At 45.1% G+C, this 19,831-nt stretch overlaps 1 protein-coding gene across 2 annotated transcripts in view; it reads left to right on the top strand.

The window, feature by feature from the left end:
• LOC142796290 (uncharacterized) overlaps positions 1-19,831 on the top strand; it is a 127,140-nt gene that overhangs the window by 89,766 nt on the left and 17,543 nt on the right. For both annotated transcript variants that reach the window (XM_075886580.1, XM_075886581.1), the window contains one exon: positions 4,158-4,273. In XM_075886580.1, the coding sequence (XP_075742695.1) occupies positions 4,158-4,273 (116 nt within the window). The remainder of the gene's footprint in view (positions 1-4,157; positions 4,274-19,831) is intronic.

The following is a 19,831-nucleotide window of genomic DNA, read 5'->3' as shown; positions in this document are numbered from 1 at the left end:
CTTGTAAGTCTCCTAATTTTGCCGGTCACCTTCTCTGCTTCAGCAAGTGCGGCACCTTGTATTTGACCTTGAAGTTTCGGTCAGCCATAAGGGAGCCTTTAACACACTTGGCACTTTGGACTACACTTATGTCCATTGCTGTGATTCTTTAATTCGCAAAATGGGCTCCATTTGATATATCTTCTCGGACACACGTCAGGTCAGTGGCCGTGCCTGCCACACCCTTGCATAAGTGTATCTGCTTCCGTTACAGAGATACCTTTATCGTAACGCTGTTGAAGTAAACCCACGAGGGAACTCTGTTTTCTTCGTTGAGCAGTTTCGCGGTGCACGTACTGCCCAACCACTAAACATATTTTAGAGAGGGCTCCCTCTTCGCTGGTCTTGAGTAAATTTGCGAGTTTATTGCGTATATTTCTCATTGCCATTAGCTCAGGCACAGATGCGGATGCTCATGTTTTGTACCTCTTTCCGTTGATTGTCAAAAACTTCATTTTGACAAGTTCCGTGGCTGTGTTTTGCTCCGGCGTGCTTATCACAATTTTTTTTTTGCGTGGGGTTGGGGCAGATCATGATGCTCGTCGCTGTGGCCTTGAATGGTCTCCGAGTAAATCGGAATTCGCGCATCTCCACCCTAACTCAAAGTGGGTAACCAAAATACTCTTGTTAATATTTAGTGAATCAATACCCGAACATGAGAAAATTCACGTGCAAGGGCTTTTTATGAGTCAAGGGCGCGACATCAACACTACCCCATGCAAGGTACCTAAGGTGGGTGATCAGGTGGGCTGTATAGTTTTCCGCGTTTCCTATAAAAAAGAGGCCATACAATCTAAACATGCCCGGCCCCTGGCTAATGCATTTGTCACCAGCCGATTGTTATACTGGGCTTCCTACATTCACCTACAAAACCACGATGAGACTGCATTCGATGTAGTTCTATGCAAGGTCTACAAGAGAGCACTTCACTCTCTATAGCAGCGTTCAACCAGCGTCTCCTCCATCTGGGGATGACCAACGCGTTTGGGAAGTTACAAGATAATCTTACTAATCAATACTTGTACATGAGCAAAAACATTTCCGGAGAGCTGCCTTCTGTCCCGCTTACATAAATCTCACGTCGCAGAGGAGGAAGAACGGGTCTACGTTCATAAAGCTTGGCGCTTTGCACTCCAGGTGTGACGACTTTCAAACAACATGACTAGAAACGCCCGTGGTGGTCACCGCCTTCCGTAGGCGGAGGCTATCTCACAACTATATGGTCATTAGCCTGGTATCTTTTATGTGGATGCTACCGGCCCACACTATGGGAGGTTGTACATGGCAGTTGCCATACACCGCAACACTACAGTTCAAGAGGTTGCCTCCCGTGCTCCAGGCATTACATTTGTGAAGAAGATTGTCATTGCAATGGAAGCCATATATTCAGAGTCCCGGGTCACTATCAGTGACTCTATGGGCGCCTGCCGTATTATTCGGCAAGAGTAAATTTCGTACCTTGCCTTTGAAATTCTCCTTGCTTGCGAGTACACGGAGTATCAGGCCCGTCATTTCATCGTGTGGGCTCCAGCTCATGCGGCTCTTAAGGAAAACTAGACAGCTGACGCTGCCGCCTACGCACTTACTCACCGAACGTCGCCTCATCTGCAGCCAGCTACAGAACCTGATTTTAAAGTGGCGATCACCTTCAGAAAAATCACTTCGCTTTATCAATGCTCTCATGGGTTCTATGCTCCTCTGTAATGGCTTTAGCAGGGTGGAGGAGCGCTGGATTCTTCGCCTCCACCAATAAGGTAAGTATTGTGACACAAATTACAATGATGTGGGCACGCCTCTCAAATCCTACCTAACACCCCACCCTCACCCAAGGGAAAGGACTTGAAGCTGACCTGCTCAGTTCTCTGACCTACAAGCCAAACAGGCATTGGTGGCTAGAGGCCGAGCCACCACAGCAGCAGCAGCAGGGATACTGGACTACGGATTCCTTCTAGTTTTCGTTAAAGGCCTTCAGACTCGCCTTACTCGTACCTCTTACTGTAAAACTATTAATAAATGTTTTTCACTACCACCACCTACTTTTGCTACATTGCGTATCGCCTTATCAAGACTCACGCCGCACGTGCTCCTTAAATTCAGCACGTTCTACGGTCAAACAGTTACTTTCGTATGGTCGCTTGGCAGTCTGCACATCTTGCTTGCTCGTAGAATTTTGCTCAATATGCTTCAGTACCTTGGCGAATCGGGCTTTGCGAGCAGGTGCATTGCTGTCCCACCCTCTTGTTCTGGCTCACGCGTCCTTTTTTTGCGCGTGCAACTTCGATTCACCATTTAGCAACACTATCAGCGTTTTCGTCTTCAGTCGCGGAAATGCTTCGTGTTTTTTCAGTTATGTTGTTCGGGGCTTTCCCTGTACATGACTGGTCTACCTCATCAGGGCCTCCGCGTCACGTAGAACCATATGTGCTCCTGCTCACATAAGCCTCGAAGGCAACGAAAATGCTGACGCCACCACCCACGCGCTCGCTCTCCGGGCAATGCCTTTCGACCTTTCCGAAACCGATTCAGAACCCAATCCGGCCTCCACTTTTCCAGAGATTGTTCAATTATACCACTTCGGTCATGTAATTTATCCTAAGCCCTGTCAGGTCCTCAGAAAGGCAGAAGAGCACACACTCTTCCTCATTTACACTAGTACACTGCTGTGTCCGGGAGTACTAAAATACTTTCACACTGCCTGTACAGAAAAATGACAGCACTGTGCGGAGAAGTCTTCGTACATTTTTCACATGGTTTGGGCATGCCACTCAACCCCAAACCTTGCCCCAAAACTACACCCTACACGGGGAGACTGGGAGGTGGCCCTCCTCGGCTGTCCCGACCTGACGAGCCAGAAGACAATGGTCAAGAAATCCCGATTTGCGGTGGTCGCCAATAAAATCATGTATTTAGAATTCTACCTAGTGATTTTGAGGGGTGGCCTCTTCTGGGCCTCCACAATTTTACTCCCATTGCAGCAGCAATAAACGTTTTTCAAACAAGCAAGCCAGGTCTAACCAGCATTAGGCCTTGCCGAACACTCGTAAGTAATGCCCTTTACAAGCTTTAAAACTTTTAAAACTCATGCTAACCGCCAGAAAAACAGATAGTCCTTAGTTCACGATGACTTGACTTGTCCGATGATGTGCTACTTTCGAGGGCTGAGCTCAAAAAACCAGCGTGAACATTCACAAATTGGCGGACCTATTGTGAAATACGTTCGCTCCCACTGGTGACCACAGCGCCATCTTTGCCGCTTAGTCACTCGCCTCATTCTCGAAAAATTATAGCGACGCTTGGTGAGCAGCCGCTGCAGGCTTGAGACTGCTCTTCTTAGCCTGCATTCCTGAATATGTGCTGCTACGTGTTCGTAAGTATACTTTAAGGACATATGCAATAGCCATGCTAACGCGTCTGTGGCCCATATTATGTAGGGCCAGTAAATAATCGAGCAATCAAAGCTCAGATCAAGCCAATTGATACTGCCAGTCGCGTTTCTTACTTTATTTCGATGTGTTCAAGGCTCAACAACAAAAGCAACACTGGGTTTAGCCCTGGCTTCAATGTTTGCGGTTATTTGAAATCGTGATGTGATGGGCGCAGAACGCGAACAGTGAACTGTAATAGAGTGCTTACGCGAGCATCTTCAATTGTTAACCTCCAATATTTTTTATGTATAATTGAATATTTGATATTTGTATTGTCATATTGTAACAACTCAATATGCCCTTCCTGTAGAGATCCCTGTTGGAATCGACAGTATAAATAAATAAATAAATAAATAACACTGGAAGGTTAGATGGCTAGCTAGTGTGTAAAAAACTACGCGTTCTGCGACGATCGCATTATGGACTGTTCGCCACTATCAGTTGACATAGTTATGCTGCCCATGTTAACTCGCATGAATGTGAAAGTAATGAAGAGCTGGCATCTTCATACAGCTTCGATTGTTTTATGTCAGAGCGCGACGTTACAAACGTGGAGCAGCGCATATGCATAGCAAGACCTGAACGCAAAAAAATGCCACAACTTCGTCCATAATAATTCGCATAGCTGCCAGAAACTTAGAAGTTCTAGTGTCCTCCTGATCCTCCTTTTCCAAACATTCACTTTTATTGCAGATGATCTCAGACGTGATAAAACGCCTAAATAACAACGTTGCTCTCGCCAGCTATACCATATTCTCATACCCGCTGTTCGTTCCTGATAATTTTGCTACTTTCGGTGCCATATTGAGGTAAGTCACTTAAAGCTAGGCTAAGAAAACGTGACCCTTCTAAACAACGTGAAACAGATTCGTTGTCCAGCATAGAACCTATGATTTCCATTTGCCTGTTTTAAAGCCTGTTCTAAAATTGTGGGAGCAGTGAATACGTTTACCGATTGCGATACCGCAAAGTTCAGCATTATTAGTATCTGCAATTTCTGAAAAATTCGGTGATCACCTGCGGTCATGAACAGGATTTGAGTAGCGTCCGGTGCTTATTGCGTCTGTTAGTTATAATTCAATAACCTGAAATTCAGAGGCAATCCTCGCGAGTAAACTAGCTGAAGAAATATGTCCTGATGGGGCGTTTCGATGACTTGTGCAAGCTGGCAATGTAAAACTTCTCTTGTACGATAAAGACCAGACATGTTCAGTCGCATAGGTCCCGGCTGTCACACAAAAGTGGAGATCAAAATGTGATGCTGCAAACCTACAATTGTGGGTGTAGGCTAGGCAAATGATGAAATATTGAAAACTTTACAGATGAAATGCCATCATGGCAACGTTTTGGTGAGGCTCAGTCGATGCAAGTGAATAACCGGTATTGACGATTGCTCCATTAGTAATTTCAACGACCTATAGGAGCCACAAGATGGTCAGCCAACTATTTGTCGTTTTCAAGTGCAGGCTATGTTGCGCCTCTACAGATATATAACATACGCCGTGAAACAACGTATAACTGCAAGTGACGCCCTGGAAGTAGCGGGCTGTAAATCCTGCCCATCTCCAGCGATCGACATTTTACCATGGAGCCTACAACATCGCGTGCACTAAGCAATGGTCGGTCGTCTTTTACCGCATTTTCCGCCGCTTCAAATTGTTCAGTTTTGCTTTCAACCAGAAGAACGCTCAAATATCTGAATTTCACGTGCAGCTAACGACAGAACAATATCGCTCACTGAAATGGAGGTACTCGCACAGTCGGCTGCTAGTTACGCCACAGCTCACAAGTGGGCCAATGTTTCCGATTCTATGACCGCTCGCATGTTTACAATATATTCAATAATAAATTAGGTTCTCTATCACATGCACTAAAGCTTCGCCAGCTCCTTTGTGAGTACTCCAAGAATAACCCAAATAAGGCACTTATTGATCAAAACGGGGTGCCTTTGATAAAAACGGGATGTCTTATTGATCCAAAACGGGGTGTCTGGGCTCTTTAGGAAAACTCATACCGTTAGAGGGCCACTTACCAGGCCCCATAACAAATTTTATTTGGCCTTGAAATGTGTGTCTCCGATGGAGAGCGTAATACCTTAGTTTCTTTTTTTAATTGTTTCATCACGAGCTGAGAAAACTGTTTTTGGAAGTGGGGCGAAAAGCAGATGCGACGAGGTGAGCTCCTCGAAGTGAGCTCCTCGAGGTGAGCTCCCCGTGTAGCTTTCGCAAGCCAATTCTCTTCTCTACCCTCTCTGACATCTGACGAAGAGTTCACATATGCATGACATGCCCAAACAAGCCCGACCCCTGAGCACGCACGTGTCATTGTTTTGTTTACCAGTACTACCATAAAGTTTTTGATATATTCACTAGAGCGAGCTCTGCCGCTAGTATATATGGGAGCTGAAACACATGGCACTTCAGGGAGCATGCGAATGATGTGTAGTAGACAAATTTCGTACTTCTGGCTCCATGTTTGTTCATGTAGCTTGGAGCTGTTCTGTCACGAAACAAAAATTAGCGAATCTTTAGCGGTTGCGCTTCAGCGTCTTAGTCTTTTATGCTCACCCATCCAAATGAAGGCACAAAGTTCGGAAGGGTTTGGCCTTTCCTTCAAAACAAAATCAAAACAGTACAATGAGCGAAGTCACAATTGCATTTTGCGGGCCGCAAATATGAAGACTAGGTGAATCCGTGTACTAGCAATCATTATCATGGTCGCTGAGCGATCGCAGCGCCAGTCCACTCTAGGTAATTTTAGGAAATTCTATGAGTGCTACGAAGCAATGCCGAATGCGCCCATGCATATAATCAGGCTTGCAACCTATTGCTGATCATGCAACTGCGACATTTCACTTGCTAGAGAGTGGTGATATCCGAATTCAGTGCCCGCACTAACGTTTACATAGTCGTGGTAGAGCAGAAGAGCATAATGAGTACGTGAACGCGTAGTAGTATTACTTTCGCTTCCGCGGCTGTTGTCTGCTAGATGCGCAAAACGCAGTCACCTAATCTCCGCACCTTGTGATAATTCATGCGAAAAATGGAAAAGACGCGCGCGTTCTCTTATTGCGTCTTATTATGTAACTCAAGTTATATTCTTCTATTCTAGCGACAAGTTGCATAAACTACTTATGTCGGGTTAAATAACATTCCCCATGTCATCTGCTACTGTTGGCAAAGTCAGAGCACATTCGTCTATATAGAGGACCAACGTCATAGCACTGCCATGTACCTAGGGCAATTCTTACGTGTACGTCATGCCCTCATTCTCTGGTATCGCGCCCATAAAATGGAGGGAGAGCAGTGTTCATACTTAAATTCGACCACTTTTCTCGGCGCGTAGGGTTGAAAATTTTGGCAGACGTGATCGTGAACGCCCCGTGGAAGCATTGCGCCTCTGAGCTCGAAATCGTCAAGCATGATGCAGGGTCCTTTAAGAGAGTTGTTATGCAATCAAGGAAAGCCCTATCCTAAAACGCAGCGCCATTGCGTACAAGCGTCCAGATTAATGCTCGATTGTGGGCGCCGTGGCCTGTTACTTGGAGGCGCTGGGTACACAGGATAAAATGGCTTTCGCCGTTTCGCTCTGTGTACAGCGTTAAAACTGGGGTGGATATTTGCCATGAATAATTATGTTAGCTAAATAACTGCCATTGAGTGCATACACTTGACCTGCACTCAATGCATTAAAAAACAAGATAAAAAACAAAGTATCTGTCTACATACTTGAAACCCGACACCTGATTCTTAACCGAGTACTCTACCCACTGTATGGCATGCTAGAACATGACTATTTATCCAACGAACAGGCCACCCGGCTTCTTGTATACTAATCGCACAGTCATGGTTGACGCAATATTCCTGTCCAAATAACAATTCCTTATTATAAACTGACGAACGGCTGCCAAGCACCAAATGACAAGCGGTTATTAATAGAAGCATAATGCTTTTTGAGGAATTTTCACCTAAATTCAAAAAATGTCAAACGCTGGACCAGCCACAGTTTGCCGGCAGTTACGGCCGGTTTCTTTTTTTTCGTCTTCGTTTCTCGCTCTTCCTACTGGTGAACACGTGCTGTGGTCTTATGACGACTTGTTTGATACATTGGTACCTGTACTATTGAATACCGAGTAATAAATCCTCTCGCGCAATCGATTATAAGACACTATACAGCCGGTGTGCCAATGTGCAAATTTGTAATTCTATCGAAGCCTACAACTAAAAAAAACGCGCAGAAAAATACTAACGCAGTAGGCTGTAAAAGTGTGCTAATGTGTCAATTCATTAGGGGGCACCACCTTAGAGACAGGAAATTACGTGTTCTTACATATGAGTCCAGGAATTACCAGCCATAGTGCAACCAGCAGCATTCGGTGAGAGCCTGCGCTGTTCACAGCTCGTCACATCGACAGTCATCACTCCTTGTGCGGACGCCACACACAAACAAATATTAATTATTCAGGTTAACGGATGTCTGAACTATATAGCATTTTTTCTCTTTATAATTGTGTGTACTTCAAGCAATAAGCGCCGGTAACATGTACACCGACACAGCCGGCCCGATATAGGCCTAATACGAGCTAGGATTAGGCTATGTAAGAGCGCCTTTGACATAGCTCAGTCCCGATGGTTGAAGCTTCTGCTTTTAAGCTTCGGAACCTTTTCAACCGTTGCCTAAACTGTACTTAAAGCAAGTAGGACAAGTATTTCTAGTCATGCATTTCCGGTGAGGTGATATTGAATGACAACAGATTTTCTGGGCTCCGCTGAGGAATCTTGTGAAGCAACCGAGAGCTCACTTATATTTTGTCAAACTTTCGGCGTAAAAGATTTTCTATTTCTGTTCTGAGGGGCGCCCCTAGGCTTTTAAACACTACAATATGAAATCATATTAACAATACGTATACGGTATACGCGATGGTTGGGCAGAAAATGTGTCTTTATTACAAAAGTGCCCCACAAGAATTAACGCTGTTTGTTGACAAGACATAAATAACAATAAAAGACGTGCTAGAAAGCAAAATATTCAGCGTCCGTAACTTTCTTTTATTACTACATTCTTTCTGCACAATCGAAAAGAAAACATTAACAATGACAGTGATTTCGCCTATCATATATTATTGTATTATTGTTCTGCGCTTATTCTTTGTATCTGCCAAGCGACATTTGTGAGGCATGCTTGGAACCTGTTAGTTTAGCATTTGTATACCATCGAATCACCATCATTACCATCAGCAGCAGCAGTATATTCAACGATACCAAAACCTACCACTGCGCGCTCGCTTCATGAACGTGCACGTGGCACTGGAAGAAACACTGCATGCTCCAGTGTGTGCCGGCTCACTCCAGTGAAATTTCCAGTGCTTCCAGCGCTTCACAGTGTGCACCAGCGTCACAGAGGTCAAGCCAGCGCCAGCGCCCATTCCAGTGCGGCCCACCAATTTCGCAGTCCACCCACTGAAGTATTAGTGCCAAAAACGTAATGGTATCAAGGTGGGACGCTGGATTTTGCAATAGGGAACTCAGTCACTGTTTACGTCTGCTATACAGTTTTTCTCTCCTTTCCGCTTTATGTGATAAAGCCAAGCAATAACTGATTAGAAGACTAACAGCAAACAAGGCTGCAAGTGCAGCAAACCTTTTGCGCTGATAATCAAGGCTATGGAATAGTTAGAGCCAGATTTTACGAACTCTCACACTTCAGCGATTCTGCTACGCTGCGCTCTAAAATAAAAACTCACAATTTATGTGGTAAACCATAAACAGTCAGCTTGTGTTTCCATCACTTACCCTGCCAATGGCTCACAGATAACGCTCACAGTTATCACAAAACTATTCCATTACATTTGCAAGACAGCAGCAAGTGAAGAAGGCGTTGAAAGATACCTTTCGTATTCCTATACTGTACACAAAGTTGGCACGAAATAGTACTCATGCAACAACCTCCTAACTAGTATTGGTGAGTTTCTCCGCAGAGAACTAGACTTCCTGGAGACGTACGTAAAAAAAGTTGTTGACAGAGTGGGGCCACATCAAAAAAGCTCAGTACGAGACACCTCACTGGAACTGAAAAATTTAGTTACATAATGTTTAGAAATCACACACACACACACACACACATCTTCATCATCATCATCATCAGCCTGACTACGTCCACTGCAGGACAAAGGCCTCTCCCACATGCAAACGTCAAATAACACACACACACACACACACACACACACACATATATATATATATATATATATATATATATATATATATATATATATATATATATATTGTAATGAATCTGAATAACGAACGCTCTGCTGGTAATGAAGAAGACGATGATGATCGGTGGCTGTAGCAGTAGCTCGCACACGCCGCTCACCATTAGCCAGACCTGCCTGATAAAGCACATTTTTCCAAGCTGCGTCTGAACCTTTCTCGACGTACAACACCTCTATTTTAAGTGGTGGAGGAGCCGGGGCTCCCATCAACCTGGAACTTCGCAATCGGACGCTACCCTCACCGTTCACCATGACTGCTCCTGGCCATTCTCAAGATGCCTTACCAACGACAGTCTACTGTACTGGCGTGCGTCGGCAACGCGACCCACCAATTTTTCGCGGCCACGACGAACACGACGTCGAGGAATGGCCCATCGAGTACGAAATCGTAAGCGCTTCCAACAAGTGGAACGCCTAAGACCAGCTCACAAACGTGCGCTTTTACCTCGCTGATGTGGCCAGCCTCTGGTTCAAGAACCACGAAGGCGAAATCACCAACTGGTCCGCCTTCAAGACCACCATCGCCGCGGTCTTCGGTCGTCCCGCCGTGCGCCGACTTCGCGTGGAACAGCGTCTCCGTAGTCAAGTCCAGCGCAGGGACGAGACCTTTACAAGTTACATTGAAGATGTCTTGGCTGTTTGCAAGCGCGTCGATGAATCTCTAACCGAACGCGAAAAAATCAAGCATATCATCAAAGGAGTTGACGACGATACCTTCCAAATGCTCGTCGCTAGGAATCCACAGACTGTCACCGATGTTGTCCAGCTCTGTCAGGAGTACGACAAGTTGCGTAAGCAGCGTGTCTCGACGCGCAGGGCCGCTGAAGATACGGCTGAAGTCTCGTTCTCATGCACGACGTCGCTGCTGATCACACCGTCTTACTGCACCACATCAAAAAAATTCCGCCATATCAACGAAGTGAATGATGATGAGTGGGCGAAGCTCCGGAGGTAAACCTGGTAAACCATGAATCCTCTGTACATTTTGCCCACTCGATTTTATTACATCGCTCCCCCTAGCGTACGTCGCCGCAATAAATCGAACGATTGCCTTCAACCAATGACACGCGCCATATGTGACATCATTCCTATTTTATAAGATCTCGCGTCTTTCATCAACTACAAGTACCGCTTTCTAGTTTATAACATCTTGCATCTTTTCATCATCAGCTAAAAGTACCACCATCTAGTAAACACTACAAGAACTAAACGAGAGGTGGCTACATACAGGAGACGGTACCGCCATCCAGTGAACACTGCAAGAACTAAACTAGAGGTGGCTACATACAGGGGACGGTACCGCCATCTAGTGAACACTGCAAGAACTAAGAACTAGAGGTGCAACACTGCAAGAACTAGAGGTGGCTACATACAGGCTACAGGGTACGCACAGCCCACGCCCTAAGGAGCTTCGCCCCTAAAATTCACTCCTGAAGAAGTTGCGCGTCAGCTTTCTCTTGTGGTCGAAGCATCCGCGCCAGTGACCTCGTTAGACTCACGTCTACGCCAGGTCATTGAGACACAGGTCACGCAGACACTGCCTCCATCGCCATCTGTCCCTACGCCGCTGACCTACGCTGCCGTCGTTGCTAGACCCCCAGCCCCACCTGTCTCTGGCGCATACCGGGGCACCGGGTCCTCCTACCCTACGACGCTGCCTACATACACGGCACCCCATCCCGTTTTGCCCCCTGCACCTTCTGTCGTTAACCCATGGCGCACCTTGGATAATCGGCCCATCTGTTTCGCATGCGGTTTCGTGGGACATATAGCACGCTACTGTCGCCGTCGCAACTTCCAGTCTCCAGACCATGGGAAATCTGCAAATTACCAGGCTGCCCAGAATACCCAGCGACCATCTTCTCCTATCACTGACTCATTGTCCCTACGACGCCCTGTCGATTCTCGCTGGTCATTACCACCCTGTCGCCGATCTGTCTCCCCGATGCTTCGGCGCACGAGCCCCGCTCGAGAGGAAAACTGACAGCCGCAGTTCAGGAGGCAAGAACTGCGTCGTCGTCGAACTTTACAAGACCTCCCCTTGGTCCGACCAACGAAATTGATGTGCTAGTAGAAGGTGTTGCTGTACGTGCACTTGTCAACACAGGCGCCGTCGTTTCTGTAATTAGTGAAAAACTGTGTCGCGATTTGAGAAAAGTTACAACGCCGCTTACGAATCTTGCTCTGCGTACAGCCATCTCCCATTTCATCGCGCCGACAGCTCAGTGCAAAGCACTTGTTCTTATTCAAGATGTTTGGTAACCCGTCAACTTTTTTGTTCTCCCACGTTCATCTTACGATGTCATACTAGGATGGGATTTCTTTTCTACCCATCAGGCCCTCGTCGACCGCGGTCGAGCTAAACTCACGTTGACGAATCCGTGCCTTGATATCGACCACCACAGTCCCTCGAAAGTGTTTGCCGCAGCTGACGTACGGGAGGTTGACGACATGCTGACACGTGGCATAATCGAACCGTCAAGCAGTCCCTGGGCCTCTCCAGTTGTGTTGGTGAAGAAGAAGGACGGATCCATCAAGTTTTGTGTGGACTACCGACGTCTCAACCGAATCACGCGCAAGGATGTCTATCCACTGCCACACATTGACGATGCCTTGGACTGCCTACAGGTAGCCGAATTTTCTCTTCTTTAGATCTGCGCTCTGGATACTGGCAGGTACACATGGCAGAGGCCGATCGCAAAAAACAGCTTTCATCACGCCCGACGGGATTTACGAATTCACAGTCATGCCCTTCGGCCTCTGCAACGCGCCACCTACTTTCGAGCGAACGATAGACTCTATCCTTCGAGGCCTCAAATGGAACGTTTGCCTTTGTTACTTGGATGACATTGTCGTCTTTTCAACTGATTTCGCAACCCATTTAACCTGCCTCGAGAAAGTCCTCGCGTGTATTTCTGCCGCGGGGCTTCAACTGAATCTGAAGATGTGCCATTTCGCCACTCGAAAGCTTTCGATTTTTGGCCACGTGGTTTCGAAAGACGGCATTCTTCCTGACCCTGCCAAACTTACAGCAGTTTCAGCGTTTCCCAAACCGACCACCATGAAAGAGCTTCGAAACTTCATAGGCCTTTGCTCTTACTTCCGGCGCTTCGTCCGCAATTTCGCGACGATCATCGCTCCTTTTACCAAGCTCCTCGCCGGCTCTAGAGACCTTTCAGCCTGGTCTGCCACCTGTGACGATTCTGTCAATGAACTACGCCGCCTCCTCACGTCGCCGCCTATTCTGTGACACTACGACCCATCGGCACCCACAGAGATCCCCACCGACGCTAGCGGTGTCGGGCTAGGCACTATTCTTGCACAGCAGGAAGACGGCTTCCAAGAGTGCGTGGTTGCCTACGCAAGCCGAACTCTTAGCAAAGCCGAAATCAACTTTTCCGTCACTGAAAAGGAATGCCTCGCCATTATTTGGGCGATAGAGAAATTTCGACCTTACGTGTACGGGCGCCCTTTTGACGTCGTGACTGACCATCACGTCCTCTGCTGGTTGTCGTCACTAAAGGATCCAAGCGGTCGCCACACCCGATGGGCATTACGCCTCCAAGAATATAATATTCGCGTTGTCTATCGCTCCGGCCGGAAACATTCGGACGCAGACGCCCTATCCCGTACGCCCCTACCCCCTGACCCGGACTGCTGCGAAAGTCTAACCTGTGATGCCACTGTCGTCAACATCGCCGACATGCCATCTGAACAACGCAAGGACCTTTGGATTGCTTCGATTCTAGACATCTTGGCTGGGCGGACGGCTTCCGCCCCCCCCCCCCCTTCTCGCACGTTGCGTCGGCAAGTCGAGCACTTCACCACTCGCGATGACATGCTGTACCGACGCAACTACGCTCCCGGTGGACATCAGCGGCTACTCGTGATTCCACGTCATCTGCGATCCGAAATTTGTTCCACGTTTCATGACGACTCCCAATGTGGCCACGCAGGTTTCCTGAAGACTTATTCTCGCATACATCTCCGATATTACTGGCGTGGCATATACCGTTTTATACGACAATACGTTCGGGGCTGCTCGACGTGGTACCTTGTTACGCCAGCGGTACCTTGTTACCCTTACCATGCCCATCCCGACCATGCGACCGTGTCGGCATCAATATCTATGGTCCCCTTTCCAACACTGCTGACGGTAACCGATGGATCATAGTTGCCGTCAACCATCTCACGCGGTATGCCAAAACCTCCTCCCTTCGCTCGTCTACAGCAAAAGACGTTGCGACTTTCGTTCTTCACAACATTGTATTACGTCATGGAGCACCTCGGGAGTTACTGAGCGATCGTGGTCGCGCATTCTTGTCAGACGTCATCACAGCTTTGCTGCGTGAGTGCCACGTCGTTCACCGCACTACAAGCGCCTATCATCCCCAGACCAATGGAATGACAGAGCGCTTCAACCGCACCCTTGGTGACATGCTGTCTATGTATATCTCATCAGACCACTTCAATTGAGACCGAGTGCTCCCGTTTATCACGTTCGCCTATAATACCGCCATTCAAAGCACTACTGGGCTCTCTCTTTTTTTTCCTCCATTACGGACTCGAACCTTCTTGCACTATGGACACCATTCTTTCGTACAAACCTGACTCCTCAGAGTCCACGACTTTGTCTCAAGCCGCTACATACGCTGAAGAATGTCGCCAACTGGCAAGATTATTCACAATCCAAGACCAAGGACGCCAAACGCACCACCATGACGCATAATTTAACACTACTTCCTACGATCCAGTTTCACTCGTCTGGCTGCATGTCCCTGTTGCTACACCTGGCCTTTCTACCAAGTTGGTCCCCAAGTATCACGGCCCATATCGTGTGCTACAAAAAACGTCACCAGTGGATTACCTCATTGAGCCACTGGAACCATGTTCTGACCAACGTCGCCGTGGCCAGGAAATTGTTCACGTCTCGAGGCTTAAGCCCTGCTACGACCCTCCCGTGTTTACTTGTCCATAGGTCGCCAGGATGGCTCCTTATTTCGCGGGGAGTAATTCTAATGAATCTGAATAACGGACGCTCTGCTGGTAATGAAGAAGACTATGATGATCGGTGGCTGTAGTAGTAGCTCGCGCACGCCGCTCGCCATTAGCCAGACCTGCCTGATAAAGCACATTTTGCCAAGCTGCGCCTGAACCTTTTTCGACGTACAACGCCTCTATTTTAATATATATATATATATATATATATATATATATATATATATATATATATATATATATATATATATATATATATATATATATATATATACGTGAAGGTCGTAGGTTCGATTCTTGGTCACGGCTGGTTATTTTTTCACCCACTTTTCTTTCTTCTTATTTACATTTTATTGGTTCTAATAACTTCCTCTATACATTCCTTGGCATTACTGTCTGCTAGATCTCATTAATATTGTGTCAAAACACGGAAAAACGAGCCCTTAGGTATACACTTCTTTCCCTTATATATATATATATATATATATATATATATATATATATATATATATATATATATATATATATATATATATATTTATATATATGATAGATTGCAAGAGGGCTTGCGGCTATTTTTATCATGCCAAAACCTTGACGCAATTTAACGAAATGTGATGCTCACCATCATAATATCAAACAATTATAGAACATGTACCCGCAAAATGTCTCTGAACGGGCAGGATACTAGATTCTTGGAAGGAAACAAACACCTTTATTCATGAGAAGAAGGGAATTGAATAACTCAAAAATAATAGGCTGACCATCTTATTCCTCATTGTTTGCGAGGTAATTACGAAGATGTTGATACTGTTGTTACAAAAAAACATCACAATTGATTCAACGGAAGTACCAAATATGACTTTTTACCGGCTATTCGATTGATTGATTGATTGATTGATTGATTGATTGATTGATTTGTGGTGTTTAACGTCCCAAAACCACCATATGATTATGAGAGACGCCGTAGTGGAGGGCTCCGGAAATTTCGACCACCTGGGGTTCTTTAACGTGCACCCAAGTGTGAGCACATGGGCCTACAACATTTCCGCCTTCATCGGAAATGCAGCCGCTGCAGCCGGGATACGAACCCGCGACCTGCGGGTCAGCAGCCGAGTACCTTAGCCGCTACACCACCGCGGCGGGGCTACCGGCTGTTCGACAAGATTGGTTGCTTCACACCATGCACCAATCTGTCCACAGAAAAATGTGCGCAATACAACCAACCACTATACATATAGGCTTCAGAGATTACGAGAAGGCGTCTAATTCAGCCGATATATCAGCAGTCATGCTGGCACTACGATGTTAAGGCAACGACGAATATTGTATAAGCCTGATGAAAAAAATTTACAGTGTATCTATCACTACCATATTCTTTCATAAAGAAAGAGACATAAACCCGACGAAGAAAAACGCAAGTCAGGGAGACACGATTCCTCGAAGGCCACCAACCACGAGTTTAAAAGAGGTTTTCATGGCTTTAGTTAAGAAAGAGTTCGGAATAAGAGTGTTTTTTAGTAACCTGCAACTCTCCGATGACATTGCATTTGTTCATAACTCGGAGAGCGCATTACAGCTTATGAATACTGAGCTTCACGCCGGAAGCAGAAGTGTAGGTCTGGAAATTATTGCGCATGAACCTAAAGGTTTTGTGAAACAGTCTAGGCAGGAATAAGCGATTTGCAGTAGGTGGGAAGACGCTGGAAGCTTTTAGAAAATATATTCACTAAGGAGAGGTAATAACCACGGAGTGGAACCACCATAGGGAAAGAACTAGAAGAATAAGGATGGAGTGGAGCTCATTTTGCAAGCATTTTCATATCAAGAATGGCAGTCTACCACTATCCCTCAAGAGGAACGTATACAACGGCTGCATCTTACCGGTACTTACCTATGAAGCAGAAATCGCGTTGCTTACAAAAGGAGGTCTGCTCAAATTGAGAATTCTGCAGCGAGTAATGGAAATGAAAATGATCGTTGTAACCTTAAAATACAAGGAGAGGGCTGGGTTGGTCAGTGAAAAAAAAATGAGTGAGAAAGACTTCGTATTCAAAATTACGAAGAATAAATGGACATGGGCGGGGCGTGTAGCACGTACGCAATATAGTCGCTGTTCCTTAGGAGCAGGCGGCTGGATTTAAAGAGAAGCGCAAATGGTCGAGGAGATTCTTAGATAGAAAACTTAGATAGAAAGTTGAGATAGAGTTTTCGTGAATAACGTGGCTATAGGAAACAAAGCGCCGAGTCGATTGGCGAAATACGGGTGAGACCCCGTGGCCAGCATTGGGTGTAGTCCAGCTGATGATGAATATCATGACGAAGAGGCAGAGGCTAGAGATGTCTTAGGGCACTAGACTTTATTCAAGCAAGGCCGGAGCTCCGTGAAGCCGCGCGTAGCGCTATGTGAATACGCCCGCATTGTACGCCGAGTGAGCTGGCTGCTCGTTCGCATCATTGGAGTGGCCGTAGCAAGAAGTAATAAGGACACTTGGCTGGTCTTTCACTATTCCTACAACGTAAATGCCGCACATACCCGAACGTTCTGGGTGTATTTTTTACTAGCTAAATGTGAATGGATTTGTGCAGTGTAGTGTAAGTATTACCAAACAGACATGAATCAAATGTAGCAGTTATGCAACAAGTACATTATTGCGTGCCGCTATGAATGAATGAATGAATGAATGAATGAATGATCTTTATTGCACTCATATCTTATACAAAATAAGCCCAAACTGTATGGTCCCATAGCCAAAGGCTAGTGCGTGTCCCATTGAAAGTATACATAAGTGAATCTGTAATAGTTCTAGTTAAAAATAAACAGAAGTAAACAATTCCAATTTGGTATAGAAGAAGTAAGGTTCATCTGATAACAACAGTCACTTGAATTCGATTGAACATAGAAAAAAGGGAAAGTACCTAACTTGTAGTAAACAGAAATATTTGGTGATTAGTGGCGTACAGAACTGAAGAATGATACTTGTAGTTGCAAGTATCATTATTAGTTCCCTTATATGGCTTAATATAGAGAACAAGGGTATTGAAACATCTTTCAAGGAAAACATCTTTCAAAGAAAACATCTTTCAAAAAAAACACTAAACACATAAAGGGCGATATATATACAAAATGAAAAATTACAAACTAAAGTATCAGTCAACTCAAGCAGAGAAAACTGCGTCAAAGTTGTATATTTTCAATGATCGGGAAAAGTTCTGGGTATTCATTATATAACGCGGTATGCCATTCCAAACTTTCACTCCGGTATATTGTAGTAGACGTTTGCTATAGGCGTTCTTTATGGGCGGTATATTGAAGTTGTTAAAAGTTTGGTTCCTCGTTTGGCGTGGGGGAATACACAGTATTGAAATTGGGAATGGTTGATTGTTCCTAACGACACTGTTAATACATGTAGCTAATTTTAGTTCCCACACAAAATCAAATGGTAAGACCTTTAACGTAGAAAAAAGTGGTTTGCTATGTTCGTAGTAAGGTGAGAAAGTAATCGTACGTATAGCGCGTTTTTGCAGCCGTCGTATTGGCTCAAGATAAGAGTCATACGTCGAACCCCAGGACTCTACACAGTACACAAGGTGGCAGTTAGCTAAAGCAAAATACAAAGTGCGCAAAATTGTAGTGTCAAAATATTCACGTGCTTGCAAAAGGACGTAACAACTCGAAGCTAGTTTCGAGCTGACTGCTTCTATTTGACTCTGCCAATTTAAACAGCTGTCTAGAACAACACCTAGGTAAGTAAAAGAATCAGTACAATCCAGGGAGCAATTATTGATGTAGAGTTGCATATCATGTGGAGTACGATTATTACGGGAGTGGAATAACATATATTTTGTTTTTTTTTAATTGATGGTAAGTCTGTTAGCTGTAAACTAATCGGCAAGCTTAGGTAGTTCAGTATTCGTCTGTTCTTCTATGTCTGACAGATTTTTGCCGGTAATAATTACGGCAGTATCGTCAGCATACATAAGCATCTCGACAGTTGTTAGTACTAGAGGCAAGCCATTTATGTATAGTTAGTAAAGTAACGGACCTCATACGGAACCTTGTGGCACATCTGTTTGAATGGACTGGAGAAAAGAAGTAATGTTACTGATAACTACAATCTGTTGCCGACCTTGAAGGTAACTCTGAAAAAAATTCGACATAGTGTTGCGAAAACCATATCTACGTAATTTTTAAAGTAAGATGTCATGGTCTACTGTGTCGAACGCTTTTCTGAGGTCCAGAAAAACCACTGCGGCGAATTTGTTATCTTTGAGGGCAGTATTTAAAACTTGACTTAGTGTGAGCACTGCTGTACTTGTAGAGCGCATTGGCCGAAAGCCATGTTGTTGCGGACATAACACATTATATTTGCTCAAAAAAGAAAGCATACGTTTCCAAATTATTTTTTCGAAGATTTTGTTAAGTACACTCAGTACAGAGATCGGCGGTAGCAAGAAGGATCGGACCTATCTCCCTCTTTGTAAACAGGGGTGTCTTTGGCTATCTTGAGTATTGATGGGTATTGACCGGCATATGTTGAGTGGTTGAATAGGCTACATAATGCTTCTCCAATTAAATCAATGTTCTCTTTTATAACGTGCGCTGTAATCTCGTCATGACCGGTGGTTTGCTAATTACTAGTTTACTCGCAATAAGCAGAATTTCATTAATCTCTATGTTGTTTATAACGGAGCTATTTGGTAAGGACGTTGGTTCATACAGCGTTTTGTGTGGAATAGGCAGCATTTTGGCTAACGAAGGACCAACATTTGTAAAATAAGTATTAACTTCGTTGACAGTGTCTTCAGTGGCATTGTCGGGTAGCGTTTTTTCAGCACGAATATGCCCGATTGCTTCGTTTATTTTTTTCAATTAAATGTATGTAAGGATGCTTCGTTTGTTATTTGCCAAGTTTTGCGCGAGTTACCGGAGGCTTGCTCAATGAGCTTCGAATAATATTCTTTTTTACATTTACGTGACATGGCTACTGATTTGTTACGAGCAGTTTTATACTCATGTAGTAGATGAGCACTGTGCTAATCCCGTTTCCACTTATGATACCAGTACTCTTTAGCCTCAAGCGCCCCTAATAAT

Source organism: Rhipicephalus microplus, chromosome 2 (assembly GCF_043290135.1).
Source record: "Rhipicephalus microplus isolate Deutch F79 chromosome 2, USDA_Rmic, whole genome shotgun sequence".
Lineage (NCBI taxonomy): Eukaryota > Metazoa > Arthropoda > Arachnida > Ixodida > Ixodidae > Rhipicephalus > Rhipicephalus microplus.
This window is presented reverse-complemented; position numbering and strand designations above follow the sequence as displayed.